General features: G+C 50.3%; 2 protein-coding genes across 2 annotated transcripts in view; one reads left to right on the forward strand and one right to left on the reverse strand.

The window, feature by feature from the left end:
• The window catches only part of PAK5 (p21 (RAC1) activated kinase 5), a gene marked incomplete at its 3' end in the record, with an annotated part of 52,027 nt that extends 51,147 nt beyond the window's left edge, over positions 1–880 (forward strand). The window contains exons 8-9 of the mRNA XM_080616674.1: positions 21–155; positions 725–880. Of these exons, the coding sequence (XP_080472800.1) occupies positions 21–155; positions 725–880 (291 nt within the window). The remainder of the gene's footprint in view (positions 1–20; positions 156–724) is intronic.
• An 8,779-nt stretch (positions 881–9,659) lies between these two features.
• On the reverse strand, positions 9,660–18,564 carry LAMP5 (lysosomal associated membrane protein family member 5; the record flags this gene model as incomplete). Its single annotated transcript, XM_080616702.1, has 6 exons — positions 9,660–9,838; positions 16,041–16,229; positions 17,572–17,677; positions 17,763–17,894; positions 18,096–18,268; positions 18,525–18,564. 6 exons carry the CDS (start codon positions 18,562–18,564, stop codon positions 9,660–9,662), a joined length of 819 nt encoding a protein of 272 aa, XP_080472828.1.
• Between the last annotated feature and the right edge of the window lie 609 nt (positions 18,565–19,173).

Consider the following 19,173-nt stretch of genomic DNA (forward strand, 5'->3'; position numbering starts at 1 on the left):
GGACGGATGGTGTGTTGCAGGTGGATATCTGGTCCCTGGGCATCATGGTGATAGAGATGATAGATGGTGAACCCCCCTACTTCAACGAGCCGCCGCTGCAGGCCATGCGCCGGATCCGGGATAACTTACCTCCACGGGTGAAGGACATGCACAAGGTCAGACTTCCCATAGGTGACGAGGTTTAGTAAAACTACACAGTGCATGCCCATTACAAGGTACCACCGTGAGCAGTGGGTCCTACATAGGACTCATGGGGAGGATGCGAGGCAAAAGCCATCAACAAACCATGGCCTTCTATGCCCAGCCCTGGATTTGCTTTGGCAGTGAGGGACAGTGAAGGGAGCTGGGCAGAGCCTCGTGCTCCCAGCGCTTCCCACCCTGCCTGAAAGTCAGGACATCAGCCCTGCTGCAGATGGGTTGGTACATCCATGCCCGGTGCCAGAGCCTGTGGGTACCTCCCATTTTGGATGTGCTGCCAAAGTCAGACCTGAGCCCTTCAGTGAGTGTTAATGCTTTCCTCACGCAAAGCTGTGCAGTGTGTGCTGTTCTGCACCCCACTGATGCCCAAATACCACATTAACAGCTCATAGAAGACTCACGGCCCTTCAGCTCAGTCCATCTGTTGCCATAGGAAATTTCAGGGTGTCCCTTGCCTTCCCACAAGACCCAGCTTAGGCTGGACACGGGTGTCTTTGCCCACCCTAACTCCAGTGCGATGTTGCAGGTCTCCTCGGTCCTCCGGGGCTTCTTGGACTCGATGCTGGTGCGGGAGCCCTCGCAAAGAGCCACAGCACAGGAACTGTTGAGACACCCCTTCCTCAAACTGGCTGGGCCCCCTTCTTGCATCGTGCCCCTCATGAGGCAGCACCGGCATCGCTGAAGCGGCGACTTTCCGGGAGGAGCTCGGTGTCTGGATATCGGCCGCGCAGGAGTTGCAGCCGGCAGGAACTGCGGGCAGGGACCAGCGAAACCTTGTGGAGGAAAACCTGCCCCACAGAACCACCATGGTGTAAAACCCCAGGAGCTGCTCCCTGGGGCTGCAAGGGGCTGGGGTGGCCACGCTCCGCCGCGCGTCGCTCCCCAGTGCTGTTGTCTTCTCGGCCATCCATGAAGGCAGAAGGCACCAAACAAGGTTGGGAGGGTGACTGGTGGGGGATAGCCCAACCAGAGCAGAACACCTGGGTGTCATTGCAGGCTACGGCACTTCTGTTTGGGAAGAACACTTTTCTGACACAAACAAAAAGCACTTTTTCTCTCGGTCATGGCAGCGCAATGTATTTTGCAATGAATTTGTAACTTTCTGTACAGAGCGTTTTGATAACTTGCAGTACTTTGTCACGTACCCTTGTGTTAGTTGAAGTAATAAGTGTAACTTAGCAAGGATTTGAGAAGTTTCCTACTTTTATAACCCTTTTGAAAACAGGAACAAAGAAATCCCAAACCCCACCTTTAGGTAGTTGGAAGGTTTTGCAGAGTCTCCATTGGGATGAGGTGAGCGCTCATCCCACTGTCGAGGAGCCGGTGCTCACTGATGCTCGTGGGAGCACTGGTTGGGTGGCTTTGGGCTCTGCCAGTGCTGCTGCTGTACATCAGCCATCGTTGAGGTCTCCCTCCCTGTTTTCCATGGTGGGAGCCCACGGAGCCGATGGACCTTTGCTCCAGGGCGATGTCCTGGCGCCACGGTGGTCCCTTCATTATACCCCACCGCAAGGCCAGTTTTGTTATCACATCATCTCCATTGCTTCTGTCCTGCTCTGGAAGTGGGGAGGGATGGCAAGAGCCCTCCCTCCATCGTCCAGAGCCCCAACAGCCCCTTGTGATGTGTGACGTTTGCCATATAGAAGAAGTCGTGCTGCTGTCTAGACCTTTTTGAATGTTGATGCAACAGTTGACTACTGCGGTACAGTTTGTGTTCTTTGTTGGATGACTTTGCATGTTGACTGTTAGGCCTGAATAGCTTTGCCTTTAACATTTTTAGAAGTGCTTCATAATTATTTCAATGAGAAATGAGTTTTATTTATTAACAATTCGTTCTTTTTAATTCTGTATAATACAAAAGCCATGTTTTGCAAGGGTTTTGGGTTTTTTTCCTCCTTACTGACCTCATTTTGCGGTATCATTAAGAACCACGAAGCCAGTTTTGTGGGAACACAAGCTAGTTTCTTTCTTATTCTGGAATTTCATAGGGAATAAATTAATTGTTATTTATTGCAGTAAATTATAACCAAACAAACAGCTGAACCCGGCAGGAGCTGGTTCTTAAAGACAAAAGAGTTGCCAATAGTGAAGAAGCTCCTTTAGTCCTGCCCTTAAAAAGGTAAAGAGTATTTGAGGGGAGGGAAATGATTAAGACTAAAAAGAGGAGAGGGGATGAATCTGAGCTGGAAACGGAACCCATGTTCTTACATCTATGTCTTACTCCTCGCTGCTTCCTCTTCTTAACCCTGTTTGCACATTGGAAGAAGACACTAAAGAAACCGCGTTTGGCTCCTGCTGCCCCGCGCCCGGCACCTACCACAAAGCAGCACCCACCACAGAGCAGCACCCACCACAAAGCAGCACCCGTCAGGCACCCACCACGCTCCGGGTGCTTCTGTTTCGTAGTCTTGACAACTCAGGAAAAGAGGCTGCACCAGGCAGGGCAGTGACGTGCTCAGCCAGAGCCACTGAGGTCAGCTTTTTTAACCATCTTTGACTAAAACGGGGTTGGGGGGGGGGGGTTCTTCAATATTCAGCACATTTTAGGCTGTGCAAGTGAAGAATTTTCTGCAACTTTCTTACCAGGAGGTACTTTAAGCGGTGTCCATGGAGTTTACTGGGAGTTTGTCGATCTCAAAGGGGTTTTTGTGAACACCAGTGACTGGTGAGACAAATGCACACGCAAGTTCAATAAATTAATGAATAAAGCTTTCCATTGCAGTGTGGTTTTTGCCCTCCCGTGCCTTGCTGCTGGCTGCTTGATTTGACTCACTCACACAGTACTGGACAAAGTAAGTAAGAAGAAACCAAGAGGGTTTGTGTCTGTATGTGGGATACACACACACACATGTCTAAGTATCTAGGTAGTGATTTATAGAGCTGCCTCAGTGATGTTGAAGTGGCAGTGGTTGTGCCTGTGTTGAAAGGCTCACTCCTGCTCCCTTGGTGCTCATCCTCACTCCGGGGTGGGGAGTTGCTGGGACAATCCAGCCTTAGTGTTGGTCACAGGGGCTGAGCTCCAGAACTGTGAGGGCTTGGGGTTGGGAAAGCCACTGGATCCAAAACAGAACCTGTGCCCATCTGCCAGCCGTGGGAAGCTGATGGTCAGGAGTCAGGGGCTGTATGGTGCAAGAATATGGGCTGGTTTGTGCTTCTTGTTTGTGTGTGTTAGCTGAAGATGTTTGAGAGTGAAATGATGCTGTCCAGGTAAAATTTTCCCAATTAAGAAGGCAGGAATGACACCTTGAATGAAGAAAGAACATCTCAGTGTCAGTAACTGATGGCACACACACTGCATGTAGAATTATAGAATGGTTTGGGTTGGAAGGACCTTAAGATCATCCAGTTCAAACCCCCTGCCATGGGCAGGGACACCTCACCCTAGACCAAATCACCCAAGGCTCTGTCCAACCTGGCCTGCCAGAGATGGGGCATTTACCACTTCCCTGGGCAACCCATTCCAGCGCCTCATCACCCTTACAGTAAAGAACTTCCTCCTTCTATCTAACCTGAACTTCCCATTTCAGTTTGAACCCGTTACCCCTTGTCCTGTCACTACAGTCCCTAATGAAGAGTCCCTCCCCAGCATCCTTGTAGGCCCCCTTCAGATACTGGAAGGCTGCTATGAGGTCTCCACGCAGCCTTCTCTTCTCCAGGCTGAACAGCCCCAACTTTCTCAGCCTGTCTGAACTATGGACACAGGTAAGAACAAGACACTTGAGACCCTGACTGTGCCTCCATCCAAAATGAATAATACTAGGAAAAAAACATCACAGTTGTCCCAAGCACATCCAATTGAACAAACAGGGATCAGCAGCTTGGGAGGGACAAAAGAGCCCCAGTGTGATGGGGGGGAGGGAGGGGAAACATCTTAAATTTGCCATACGGCGGCAAGTGCAGAGGCTCAGGGTTTGCAGAGCGATGGGGTGTGACAAAACCAGGCAGCTTGTGTGCAAACACCCCAAGTACATCACCACAACATAGCAGTGAGGGAGGCAAATAACGGAGAGACATCACCCTTTAAATCCGCACCATCAGCCTTTGCAAACCTTGGCATGGGGGACACCTTGTGCCTTCCTGTGACCTCCCCAGCCCTGAAGAGGCCGGTCCTGGTCAGGCCCGGAGCTCCCACCCTGTTTGTCACCACCACCCTCCCCTCTTCTCCCTGCACAGGAAGAGACTTCCCCATGGCAGAAACCACTGGTGGGGTGTCAGCAAATGATGTAGCTAAAGAGTAATAGAGAAGCATCAGTTTCAACCCAAGATAACATGATTTGGGGGTTGGAACTGGATGATCGTAAGGTCCTTTCCAACCCTAACTATTCTATGATTATATGATAGAGCCCTTCAAGAGTCCCCAACCACACACACAGACATACGCACACCCTTATGTTAGAAAAATCCCATTGTGGTCAGTCATACAGTAGAGACAACTTCGAGCTGTGACTAATGCACCTATACAGCTCTGCACGTACTGTGCACTCCACAAAGACCAAACCTGCTGAAACCTTCCCACCTTCCCTAAATAATCCTCTTTATTATTGTCTCACCATTCAGCCCTGGTGTCAACTGAGCCCATTCCTCCCAGGCTCCCCCATAGCATCGGGCAGGTAATGAATCTACTCTGTTTTTTACTCATCTTCAAATCTTATAATGAGGTTCTATGTTAATTTTGGCTGCTGACATCAGTAAATGTTTCAAAATGCATTAGTTACCACTCAAAAAACCCCAGAAATGTTCCACTTCAGCTGTTTCACCCACAGCCCTTCAAATAAAGCCTGGAACAACCACAGCCTGTTCCCTTGGCCTGCACCATTACCTGAGCTGTGGTCTGCACCCTCTCTGCAAACTTCCTCCTTGGGTAACCTCTGTAGCATCTTCCCAGGTCTTGTCCATGGCTCTGGAGTCCTTATCCTGGTCCCTGTGATGTTCACACTGCAGAAGGTGTTTCCTCCATCACTGCCACCTTGGGGGCTGCAAACCTCACCCTGGGTGGGTGTCTCAGCAAGAAAATACACCCTGCAGTTGTAGGGTTTTAGATAGCAGAGTTGGGAGGACCCATTCATCCAGGAGACATCACCTGCTGCAAGGGCAGAGGCCACGCTAAATGTGTGTCCAGTCACTCCAATGTATTTATTCCTGCCTGTCACTAAGGAATGGTGCCTTTTCCTGAGGTCACCTGTTAGAACAATATCCATGTCCATTAGAACAATACCCACATCCTGGCAGCAGAGGCCGAGGCACTGGCGATGCAACTCCCCCCTGGGCAATACATCAATAATTTATAATTGAAGTTCTAACCATAAGGACTGTGTAAGTCATTAACAGCTGCTTTAGTAAGTGCTTAATTATTACAGGCCCTGATAGGACTCAGTAGGGTGATAAGTTTCTTGTATTTATCCGCCTTCTACTGATGTGCTCATAAACACCTATAAAGCAAAGTGCTCAAGCCTGCAGCTTGCTCATAGTGCGTCATCGATGAATAGAAGGTAAGTACAAACTGAAAATGGACATTAAATGGAAGTGCTGCCATCCTTAAGCTGCAGCTGGAGTTTGATGGGAGAGAAGTCAAAGGAGGGCTTTCTTCACCTCTCCCATAGGGTTGGAAAGCTTAAATTGATGGAAAACTCAGCTCAAATTCAGTAAATAATGGTTAGCAAAAGCATGGGAAGTATTAGATGATTCAAAGGGCTTTCTTTCAACATCTTGAATAACTTCTTTAGACAAGACACACCAGTCTGGGGTTCAATGCAAACTGTCACTGAGCTGAAATCACTGTTGCTATTTCCTTTCTTCCACAAAACAATGAAAGGAAAAGCCTTTCAGTCCAACAAGAAATTACTTCCTATCTTAATCCAGAAAACCAATCGATTTACCACTGTATTCACACAACTCTGCTCCCAGCAGCTCACACACATTTGGTCCCTGAAGGTGATGCTGAGCGCGACCTCAGAGGTGTGAACAACACCCAAAGGTCTGAAGGTGAATGGGTGCAGAGCTACAAGAGCTGTTGAGGGCTGTCCTCTTGTCAGAGGGCCAGCGCCGCTGCTTCAGTGCACTGACCAGTGCTCGAGCAATGGGACCAGTCAAGGACAGCTTCCTATGACCAGTGAAGATTGGGTTTTCCTTGGCTGGCTCTGCTGTGGCTGCCCTGACAGGGTCACTGCAGGTTGAACTGAAATTAACCTGCAAAGTGACCCATAAATCAGCATTTTTCCATCTCAAATACGTGCAGATGATTGAGAGCATCTCCCCATTACCAAGACACCTCTTGCTCTCTGTCTGCAAACAGGGAAGCCACAACATGACCTACAAGGGGCTAAAACCCACCAGCAGCTTTACTTGAACAACAGACTCCTGACTGCTCCAAAACCCAGCCTGGAGATAACATCCAGCCAGCAGCTCCATCCACCTGCTAAGACCAACACTAAGGCAGCTAAGCCAAGCCTCAGGTTCTGCTGCCTTCAAACAGCCCCATGCAAACCCTGAACTGTAGCTTCCAATGGAAAATAACAGTTCATTCACAAGTAGCCCATCCAAGTGCTGCATGGGTGCAGGGCAATGGGTTTCCCACCTCCCACTCTGGTTTTGAGAAGTATCTGTCAACCCCTCACTGATTATTGATGATCCTGCATCCAAACCCACCCTGCAAAGCAAGCACGATTTCTGTGGGATGTCAGAAGCTGCAGTGCAAATGGGATTGGCACCGAACGTTGTGTGAGGAGCCATCACACAAGGTAAAGCAGGAGGCTAAAAGGAAGGTTGTATAGTTTGGAATAGTTGGTGTTTACATTGCCTCTGCACTGGCCCCAGTGCAAGGCTGGATGCACCCTGGGGTCATGGAAAGCGGCAGAGACAAGTCTACTACTGGTACCATCATCCCTTCATTGGGTTAAAAACTGGGGACATCAAAACTCAGTGCATTGCCTTAGCTCGGTAAAGCTTCTGCTAAAGGGAAGTCCAAGGGCAGAATCTCTTCTGTCACATCGCCCATTTGAAGGCTCAATATCCAAGTGGACACATGACTGACCCAAGTTTTGTAAGGGGAAAGTAAAAGTAAATTAAGCGGGATAGGTGCTGATGAATGTGGAAAGGGGGAGGGAAAATAAGCCCTAATGGGCTCTCCTACAGAAACAGATGGCATAGTGGGAAACCAGGAACATCTTCCTTGTTTCCAGCCACAAAGTCCTTCTCTTCCCCTGTTTTTCCCTGACCATGTCCCAGCTCTTTTATGTCTCTTGATTAGAGATTAATTATACCCAACCAAACCAGCAGGAATTGCTCCTGCTGACACCAAGGACTTGAAGCTCACTGGGAAGAACCCAGCCGGGGGGGGAGCAAACTGAGATATCTCTGATTTGGTGCAGTTTCCATCCGTATCCCACCAGGGTGTCCTGCCCCACCACTGCCGACCTGGCTCCATCACCCCAGGCCCATAGGTTGCTCCTGCAGCTGCCTTGCCAACACGTGCTCTGCAGAGCACAAATGACCATGGACAATGCGGCATCTGCACATCAGCCGTTTGCTTCCTTTTTGATGTCATTTTGGGGGGGTGATGTCAAATACAGGAGCAGATGTTCCAGGCTGATGGATGCTGGCTGGGAGAGCCTTCCTGGCTGGAGGGCAGGCAAGAGCAAGGCAGGACAAGATGATAACTATGACCCCTTCTCTATTAAGGATGAACCTTTAATCCTTTTACCCACCCTTCTGCTGCCGATGGCTTCTTCTGGTTGTCTCTAAAAGAACCTTTTCTTCTTTCTGCCTTTTAAATAACAACCAGCTCACTGTGGGCAGTGGCACTCGCTCAGCCAAGCTGACTGGGGTTTTAAAAGGGCAAAGCCATAACCATCAGGAGCACAATAATTTTGCTTCTTACATCCAAATGAGAAGACAAAAAGCTGAGCATAACATAGAAATGAGTCCAGGAATGAGACAGGACTAAAGGAAGGCTCCTGTTGCATCCACCTTCACCAAAACCCCCATAAATTCTGAAGGAGGCTGCAGCATTAAAAAGCAGTTAAATTCTCCTCTTGCGTCTCTCAACATTGAAATTGCTGTTTTTCTTTGCTCATTACCCTGTTTCAAGCTGAAGGAGGATGCGTCTGTGTGAGTCCCCGTCTGGATCAAATCAGTTCAAGAACAAGAAGGTATTTTCCACACCTTAAACTAACACCAGGTGTGGACTAACTCCTGCTGCAGTAACAGTGGAGCCAAGGGTTCAGCAGGAACTGGATGGGACCAGTGTGAGACACACCATTGCCCGCAGAACACATGAGAAAGGAACAGCCAAGAGATGAGGAGAACACTGGAAATGACCAACAAATCACAGACTCCTGAAGCACCTCTACACCAAACCATCTGCACCAAAACCACCGCTAGAATCAACCCTGCATCCAACATCCATTCAGATGATGTATTTTTGCACCGATTCCATTAGATACCATGGAGTCAGTAACAAGCATGATGTCAGTTCAAAATAAGAAGGCAAATCAAGTATCACATATGTACCTGTTTTAATTAATTTTAAAAATCATCTACATTTAAGGATAGATTTCAAGGGTTCCCGTTTATTTCTGTTCCCGTTACATTAGATTATACCTGAATAATCTGCATAGTAACTGTAACATCTCTGGTTTAATCTTGTTTGTTTCGCTGTGAAAACCCCAGTTGCAGGTAGCAATGTAACATCTCAACCACAATCACAATACGTGCAGGATGCCCAGCCAGAAGCAGTTCCCGGTTGACTCGCAGCAGCACGGCACTTGATAACTTGTGTTTCAATACTTGATTACTATTTTCAAGGTTAGTTCAGAAGTGGCTCAAGAAGCAAAACCAAACTTTCTTCACTCAGTGTCAAGCTCCTCAGCTGGAGTTACTGCACTTGATACCAGCCTGAGGGTCAGGCCTTTATTGTCTTCAAAGCACACCCATGTTGCCTTCATGCTCTCCTTAACATGAGTGCAATCTTCAGGAGTGTGGTTTGAGGCCTTTCATTAGAGGACCTTAATGAAGTCTGTGCAATGGCTCTGTCCCCCAGCCCTGCTCCATGCACAGACGTGAACAGAAGGCTGAACACTGCCAAGAGCAGCGGTGGGGAGGGAAGAGCCTCTTGAGAGGGGGGAAATAAATAAAGGAAAAGAAAGAAGCAATAGCTTTGCCCCCAGTGTTGGACTTGGACATGTGAAGCGTTTCTGTTTCCAGATGATCAGCCCAGCTGCTTAAGAAGGTATTCATACCACCTACTGACACAGACTCTTAATACCAGATGCTCTGAGTTTCCTTACAGAGACAGCAGTGTCTCTGCACTGACTCTATTAAATCCTTTTGTCTCTCCAGGGAATACCCCCCATCAGGTGTTGTGAATACCGTCTCTTGCCCCCCCATAGCCTTTCCTCACCCATAGAAAAAAGTGCTTTTGCTTTTTCTACCTGATAAATACTTGGGCTGCTCGATCCTGTCCCCTATCCCATGTGTTTGTACTGAGATCTGTCCCGAGGGATTTGCACTTGGTTGGCTGTCAGCTTGTGGTGGATGTGGTAAACGCAGAGGGTTATCACGATCACCAACCCCAGGATCAGGCCCAGAATCAGAGGCAGGGTTTCTTCTAACTGCTCCCTCTGGTCCACCGGGCACTTGTGTTCTGCAGAGAGAGGAAAAAGGAAGAGGCAAAGACAGAAATGAATGAGACATTTGCACATCTGGACTCCTGCTGCGGTAATGAACCGACTTCTCTGGAGTCACGGCTCCACACCAGGGGTCCCTGTGCAGCGAAACCAGCCCCAGCAGCACGGAGAGACAGCGACTGCCATCGGAGTCCCAGGGAGAAGATCAATTGCTCTGGAGGAAAGGGAAATCACAGTCACAGCGTGGGGTATGGAGCGAGAGGTAACATCCATCAAGCCAGCCAATGCGAGGGGAAAACACACTTCCACACCCGTAAGCTCCTTCTCAGGCCTCTCTGGCACACCAGGACAGCAATGGCCTTGTTGGGAATGGGACAGTGAGAGTACAAATTTCCTGACTGTGGCTGAAGATTTGCTTTCATTATCAAGTTATGGTGTCTAGAAGTGTTGTATCACAATATACATCACTAGGTCTTTAATCCTGCATCACACTTACTCTGCTCATGGTCTAGAGATTCTCCCCCTTTATCTGCAAGTTGACCAAGATCCAACAGCGTCTTCCCACCTCCCCATGAGCTCTCTACAGGGAGTTTACCAGCACTGGCAGAGCCCATATGTGCGTGGTTAAACAGCATCCCGGCACCTCATGGCTGTTTGTCAGATATGGCAGAGGATGTGCAGGAGCAACATGAGCCTCCCCTGTGTTTTTCTAATAAATAGTCTAATAAACCACTAGAGCACAGCAATAACCAGCTACAATGGGAAAACCCTTTTCTATTTAGCTTGCAGAGGCCACCCAGGTTAGGAAACACACTATGCTGGTAATCCTGGTTCAGCTCCCTTCCACTTCCAGCGTCTACTGCAGAGCCTGAATAACAGGATAGTGATTTACTGCTTTCCCCAGGGACCGATGCTGATCTGTGCTGATGGGCAGGCAGAGCCGATGCTGCTGAGATGGGGCTGCCAGGCCAAAAGGAAGAAAATTAACAACTTTGGGAAAAAGAAAGAGGTTGAAACAGTTATGGGTTCAGAGGGACAATGCTCTGGGCCTGGATCATCACCTTCACAGAACTGCACTGACAATAATAAAACCAGCGATTACTTTCCAAAGCAACAGTGGGGGAAAAGAAAGGCTGCATGTGAGATGAGACACAAAGGGCACCCCTAATTCCTCCATCACTAAAGACCATCCGGATGGGATCCCCAGGCAGCCAATTGTGAGATGCAGAGATGTGTGATAACCATGAGTGGCAAATGCTCTGCAAACCTAATGGCATGTGGCAAAGAGCAAGAAAAACCCAGAGCCCCCCTTAGCCCGGGCAGGAGGTGACAGCAGGGACCCATCTTCACTGGTGCCGACACCTCTGGGAGCTCCATCGCCTTCTCCCAAGCACCAGGCTCCCAGCGATGCCATCGGGAAATGCTTCAAGCTGTAAATGACGCGAAACAAACAGAGCCAAAGTGAAATGTAGTCTAACAAGAGATATGTCCTTTTCGGCTCCAGTTGCTCACTGTTTCACCAGAGGAGTGATTAATCACCAGGACTGTGTTACAGGCGATTCAGCAATGCTGCAATGCAGGGGTTTTCTTTGTTTGTATTAAGGGGAAAGGGAAAAAAAGAAATCCTGGTTATTATTTAGCTCCCAAATTTGGTTTTTCAGAGCTTTATCAGATTCTTCCCAGCTCAGGATGCTGAGGCCTGACCAGACTCACGGTGCCAAGGCAGAGGCACAGCAGCAGGTTGGCATTCCCGGACATGACTGCGGGAAAAGCCACGCAAGGAGCAGTGCCACACGGCTGGGGTGCTCTGAACCCCCAACCCCACATCCTGGTACAAAGCAGCACCCTTCCTATGGGAAGGATCCGTGCCAGAGGAGCTCATGTGCATTCACCATGCGGCTGCAGGCAGCCCAATGGACTGAGGCGTGCTGACGTGCCCATCAGCAGAGTTCCAGACCAGTCGCTGCAGTCTCCTCCTGTGGGCACTGATTTCTGCTTTTAAAGCAGTTCACCTTAAACTCTACAGAAAACTGAAACAAGGCGGCTGTAACCCTGCTGCGGGCATCCCCCTGTGCTCACACACGACAGGTTTACCCTGTGCCTCTCCTTGCACAAGAGCGATGCTGCTGCACTGCAGGAGAATGGGGTGAACACAGGGGCCTGCTGCCAGTGAAGGCGGGGAAGCTAAAAGCCCCAGTGCTGCACTGCAGAGGACTGACCTAACTCTAAAGCACCCGCTTGCAACACCGGAATCCCCAGTTACTGCCAAAGCAAAGTAGCTGCAGAGCATGGCATGCACCAAAGGACACGGCGAAAGCTCTGGTGCCCACAGAAAGCCACGGCTGTATTTAAGTGCCTGAGTCACAACTCAAAAAGGTGTCAATTCCTGCAAGCAGCCGAGGCAGACAGCTCTTTATCCTGACACTTTATAAAGAGGATTAAAAGCAGAAGCCAACAGGGAGAAGGCAAAGGCAAAGCTCATGGTCTCCAGCCGCAGCACACCCACAAACAGGGCTGCTCTCCCCAGCTGGACCCAGCAGCACCTCCCAGGGCAGAAAGTGCTCTGTAACCTCATAAAGCAGCCACCTCCTGCCTTACCAACACCTTCTCCCCACCAGACACATCCATGTCCTCCTTTTGGAGCAGAACGCCAAAGTCAGGGCTCTTCTGGTGAGCATAGAATGGGAATGGAGGCACAGGCAAGTGCTAAGCACAAACATCTGCAGTAGAACTAAGGCTCTCCACATGCTGACTGTTAGGAGGATGAATTTTGAATTTTAACATTAAAATACATCATTTTACAGCAAATAAAAATACTTTCGCATTTAAAACACCTGTTAAAATAGCATTTTTCACCCCAAAAGTTCAAAGCATTGCGTAGGCACTGATGTCCACTACACTGTGGGGAGGCAGCAAAGGCAGATGCCAAGGGGGTGTAGGAGGGGAGAAGGGTTTGCATAAAGCCCCCAGCAGACACAGATTCAAGCCCATCAAGCACGGTGCGGGCAGACGGGCTGGTTGATGCATGACAAATGACACATTGGGAATGGCTCTGCGTTTTAAATCAATGCCTTCAGCAGGAAAACAGCCCTTTCCATCGAATCTCCCTCAGTATTTTGCTTCAGGTCCCAGGGATCTCGGCATTTCCCAGTCACTGGATTTACCCTCCATCCAGGAAAGTAAAAAGGTCCCTGGCAATTCTAAACTATGTGAGAAGTTCAGGTGATGCCGGGAGTTTTGCTGCATCCCAAACCTGGTAGGGTCACCCCACAGACCCAATCCCTGCCCTATCAAACAAAGACCTCGGGCATATACAAAGGAGACATTTAGGTATGTTCCCCATTGTTCTTTTGTGCTGCGCTTCCTCCAGCACCCGCAGCACCCAGGCTCACGTACCACCACGGTTTCTATGGTGAGTGCTCATCCAGTTCAGTACTAGGCTACAAAACCACCTCGCAGGCCCATTTTCCTGTTTCAGCATCCCTCTGCGGAACAAACAACAGCACAGCAAGAAAATCAGCGCCTTCCCGCAGGCAGGACCGCGAGCCTGAGCCTGAGGAGCGGTGCAAGGGGCTGCTGGAAGGGATGGGAAAACAGAGCTCAGTTGTGTCTGGCATCACAGGGTGGATTTCTGAGGTTTTGAGAGAGGTGTTTATAGGTGATTTAGCTCAAAAAACCTAAATAAATGAGAAATCGAATGGGTGCTTTTGAAAACGTGGCTGCCCGCCTTGCAGACAGGAGCTACTTGGTGCCAAGGACCCTTGAGAAAATGTGGCCCCTGTTTGGGATGGCTCAGAGGGACATGATCCCAGGATCCTGATTCCTAATTCTTGTCTTTGCATCCCTTTGTATTTTGTGTTATTTTGGTAAGCTCATCGTTTCTGTGGGGTTCTTTTTAAATGTTCTCCTCGCATCCTCTTGATCCACCTCTTTTTTTACGGATCTTTTAATAGGAAAAATGTATGCACATTTTCCCTATTAAAAAATACAATTTCCTAAGCTCTGAATGAAAAAAAATCCCAACATTCTGTTGCTTCTGTATGGAAAAAGGTAAATATATACATATATATTTTATATATATGCATATACTGGTGCGGGTTGGAAGCAGTGCCTTCAGAAAGTGGATTAATCTACCACACAAGTTTAAGCATTCACAAAAATCAAAGTAATCCAATCACTCCCTACAAGGTTTTCAATCTATCCCAGATAGGACAGTGCCAGGACTAATGATAAACCCCTTCCCCCTATTTCTTGGTGGCAAAAGGACCTGTCCTTCCTGCTTTACAGCGATTCTTCTGCTCAAGCAGGTCCCTTTCTGTATTCTAGACTATTTTGAAGTGTTCTGTGGCTTGTTCATAATTGATAGGAATTTTACCTAATGGGGAATTAATGAACCAAAAAGGAGACTGCTAATTACTGTAATTTCAGATTGGCAGCATTTCCCAGACCCCACAAAGGATCATGTTTTGCCATGCATGTGCCAAGGACACGCGGGTCTGCAGGACTGGTGGGGAGCAGCGGCAGAGCCCCTCTTGGGGCTTCATTGATAAAGGGCCTCTCGTGCATCTCAAACCATCCTCTCCAGGTGCTCTTTGCTGTTTAACTTCCAGGGGAATTCCACAAAAAGAACTGGATAATGAGCAGTAACAAAAATAGAGAGCTTGACAAAGAGAGAAACCCAGCTTTCCTCAGGAGGAGGAATTCCCCACACATCGGAATTGCTAAACCCACCAGGATCTCTTTGTGTCCTGGAGGAAAAAAACCAACACAGACAAAACCCCCTCAAACCTACAATAAAAGAAGGAAAATAAAGGAATTACTGCTTGATATGAAGGAGCATGGCATGAATGGCGGGTGAGCCCTCAGCCTTGACAAGTTTGGCATCACAGAGACACAGCAGCTAAAACCGAGTCCAGACTTGTGTGTTTTATATATGCTTTTCTCATATTCCAACCAAACCGTGAGTGCAGGAGCCTGGATCAACAGGAGGAGGGAGAGGATGAGGATGTGCCAATGAACAAATACAGACAACTATTCAATTCCACCTTTTTCTCCCTTTGCAAAATGTGGCACTACTTCAATATGAAGCAAACCCAAACCTATTTGTGCCCAAGGATAAAACCTACTCTCTACTACACTGTCCTTGCAATGAGTAATTCAGCCATGCAGAGCTCTGGCAGAGCCAGTGTACATAATAGCATGTATTTACTACATCAGTTAGGGAGAGGAATACGAGTCGTGAGCACAAGTGCTCAGCTCTGTAGTCAGTGCTGAGGTTTTATTGTGCTCTAAAAAGATTTCCCACATGTAAAATAATAAAGCCCCGTGTTCTTAATGCTAAGCTTGAAAATAACACCACCATTTTCCAGCCTGATATTCAAAGATTTAGCTATGACACATTTTATATGCATCTTGATTCAATAAAGGAGTTAACTGATTTGCTAAGATGGCACTATGAAAAGCGGACTAGTCTCAAAGCTCTAATTCAGGTGAGCATGTTTGCACTCCCTCATTCAACCTGATGGAAGAGGAGCACCACGGGTTCTTTGGGATAAAGGAAAGCAGAATCTGCAGGAATTCTGCCCCATGGCAGTGTTACTACTGACTTCAGTACTACCCTTTGACGCAAACAGCACTTGTTAACTCGCATTTTCTTTTATCCACAATTAACATTAAAGAACCCCAAGAAGAGGAACAACATCCCATGCCTTTGGCACTGCACCGAAGTCCCTTTCAGGCTCCCTTCGCCCTTGCTACATGCATTAAATCAAACTGAAGCCAGCAACATGCATCCTAAGTTATTTCCTGCCACCGCAGACCCAAGCTTGCTTTCACGTGCAGTGGCCTTACAACCCCCCTCCCTGAGCTGTACAAAAGCTGCTACTTGCTGCAGAGGAGCCACCAAAGCCTTGCAGGGCTCCCCAAGGATCAGGTAGTCCCAGGGCTTGCTGGTGACATAGCTAGATGAATCCTTACAGAAGCCAATGTACATGCAACAGCCTGTGTTCTGACCAAATAGCAGCCTGTAAAGGCTTTTAGGGGACTACAAAAGCAGGGAATGGGTTGGAGAGACTGCAGAGAGCACTGACAAACCCACTGGAAGGAGGAGAAGATGCTCTGATAAAGGTGGGACCCAAATTCCTTCAGTCCATTGCGACACCTCCAAAGGCCATGGCAGCATCTGAGGGATGCAGGACACACCTTCACCCTGCACCTTACCTTCACTGAAGACAAAGTCCGCGGTGATATCGAAGGGCTGGAGGCGCACTTCCGACAGCAAGAGCTGCACAGACTTCTGGTGGTCACTGGAGATGAGGGAGATGGTCTGCTGTGCCTGGCACTCATAGGACTTCCCAGCCGGGGTGACCAGGGCAGAGAGCCGGTGTGAGCTGGCCGTGTGCTTCCCGGCTGGCCAAGGGGCAGAAAGAGCAGTGGTCAGGTCCTGTCTCTGGGGGACCGGGGTCACTTCATTAACACAGCCAGCGACTCAAACGCAAGGGCACACAGAGGGGTGCAATGCGGCGGCCGCACGCTCCACTGCTCCTAAAGCAGCTTTTTCTGCTCCTAAAGCAGTGCTTTCTGTATGACAACCCCCCATAACCAAAGCAGATCCTGCACTGGGGTTGCCTGCCCGCAAGCAGGAATGGATGGCTGTGGTGTGCAGTCCTGCTGCTGCCAGATGTGCTCCTTTCAAGGGACTTGAAGTCCTTGAAGTCAAAGGAATGGATTCTATTGATGCATATGCAGGTTTCAGGCTTGGAGTACGCTTACACTCCCTACATTTGGGAAACAGCAGTTCCTGCGGCTGTACTTGGGCTCTGAATGCAATTTGGGGACCTCACTGCAAAGCAAAACAGGCCATCATGCCTTTCCTGCAATACAACATCGCCATTTCACCCAAGTATAAATTGTGAGAATATATTTTCCTTATCACATCAAGCCTGTTTCGTAAACGAGGGCCGAATGCGGCTTGGTAAGGGAATGAGGGATGCCTTCCGCCTCCCACTCTTCCACAGCCCTTTGTTCCCCTCCAGCAGCACAGAAAGACAATCAGGGTTTTGCATTTGCAGAGGCTGATGAGGCATGGCCACCACCGTGTTTTGGGGACACAAACATCAGAAACACCAGTGGGAAAAATAACTCTGCATCCGGAGTGTCTAATGCCACAAACTCTTAACGCACCTTACACTGGAGTTGGAAAATCTTGAGGAAGAACGACTTGAAAATTTCAATTTTCGATACAAGGCTACTCATTTCTGAGCAGAAATGAAATAAAACCTAAATGAAAGCCAAAAGAAAGGAAACCCACGGAGAAAAAGAGGAGGCTGTTGCGTATGGAGGCGTGTAGGGGTATGGATACTTATCGCTGCCTTGGAAAACCACTGCTTTCCCACCTATTCTCATCAGGAGATGAGTAACCTTAAAAAACATCTCCTGCAGGAAAGATGGTGAATTTTCCCTGGACACTCCTGCCCCGCTGCCCATCCCCAGGGCCCTGCGTCCCTCTGGGAGGGCCTGGGGCAGCAAACAGGCAGAGACCGGGCTCTGCCTCCCAGGGCAACGGCGGGCATTAAAAACAAGAAGCAAGAATAAAAAGGGGTGACAAAAAGAAATTAACCCGCGGTTTAAAACCGGGTCTCGGCTTTGTCAGGCGGGTTTGAGGCTTCTTTTCCCCCTCTTTAACTGCATTTAAGCATCTCTTGCCAGCCCCCGGGATCTGCTCTCAACCCCGTCCCTCCGGGGCGCTTACGGCTGACGGCGTCCTTGAAGTAGGTGCGCTCGTTGGTATCGTAGGTGAACTGGATCCGGCTGAGCCTCCAGAAAGCCTCCGGCCCCCGGGACGTGTTGTGCCCCTCCTGCCGAGACAGGGCCGGTGAGGACCCCGGCAATACCGCCCTGCACCCCCAGCCCCCCGGCGTGCGGAATGAGGGAGCCCCGTACCTTCAGGAAGTAGAGTTTGAGGGTGTACGCTTGCTCCAGCCAGGAGATCTCCAGCTCCGACTCGTTCGTGCCACACTTGCCCTTCATCTCGGCGCCCCGCGACAGCGGGATATCGGCTTGTTCCGTGATCAGCTGGAGACGGGGAGCGGGGCTCAGGGGGGCGGCCCCGGTATCCCCCCCCCCCCCCCAGCCTCAGTGAATATCCTCGGAGGGAGTAAAGGACTTTCCAAAACTACCGGCGGATCCCCCCTCCCGCTCCTGCCGTGACAACGTGCGGCGGCTGCAGCGCTGCGACCCCGAGCCCCGGCCCCCCTCGGCTCCGACCCCACTCACGTCCACGTAGTTGCTGGCCCACACATCGTAGGGAACAATGAACTTGGCGGCGAATTCCGCCATGAGACAAGTCGTCCGGTTTTCCCGCACCACGAAAATGTCCTTTTCGGGGTTAGGGGAGAGCCCGGAGAGATTCTCAACTTCTTGCTCGGCAGCCAGGCGAGCCGCGGCGTCTGCGGGCAGAGAGAGAGGAGCTCAGCGGCGGGCCGTTTGCCCCGAAACACTGCTGGACCCCTTAACACCCTCCCCGAGCCCGCTGGAGTCGCGACACGGAGTCCCCGTCGCGATAGAGCAGGCAGCGGAGATGGGCCAGTCGGTGGCGGTAAAGCAGTACCGCTGCTATATAGCAGCGCCGGGTCTTGTCTCAGCGCCAGCGGCTGCCTAGTCGCGACAGGGCTCCGTGTCGCGATTCACCGCTGCGATACTCACGCAAGAGGAAGAGCAGCCCCGGGAGGCGCCCCCCGGCCATCCTCCCTGCTCGGCCCCGGTGTTCCTGCGGTTGATGCTGCTCCGCCGAAAGGGTCCGCTCCGGAGGAAGGAAAGGGGGAAAACCAGAAATGTTAGAGGGGAAAAAAGGAGGAATAATAATAACAAAATAACCTGGACCACCTCCTTCCTCAGGAGCTGCAAAAGCACTAAAGCACTCTGCTGCGGAGCGGCGGGGAGGAGGGACGGGGAAGAGTGTGGGTGTGCGGAGAGGAGGAGGAAGAAGAGGAGGAGGAGGAGGAGGGAGATGCCGGCGGAGCTGATGAAGGCGCCCACGCCGAGGGACGGGGCATACGCCGCAGCAGGGCGGGGAGGAGGGATTCCCTCCTCCTCCTCCTGCTGCTGCTGCTTCGGGGGCCCCGCCGACCCCCGCCGAGGGGGTCTCGGGAATCCCCGCGGGGATCCCAGCGGAGGGACCCGGGGTACCCCAGTCCAGCCTCGCCGCCCCAAGTGCCGCTGGAGCGGGGCTGAACTGCGCCGAGGGTCCGCTGCTTCCCAGGGCAGGGCAGGGGATGGATCGGGGCTGCACTCTGGGGCGAGTCCTACACCGGCCCGGGCACACGGCATCGCCTTCCCTCGGTCCTGCCACCCT

This window comes from Psittacula echo (assembly GCF_963264785.1).
Source record: "Psittacula echo genome assembly, chromosome: 4".
NCBI classification, from domain to species: Eukaryota; Metazoa; Chordata; class Aves; order Psittaciformes; family Psittacidae; genus Psittacula; species Psittacula echo.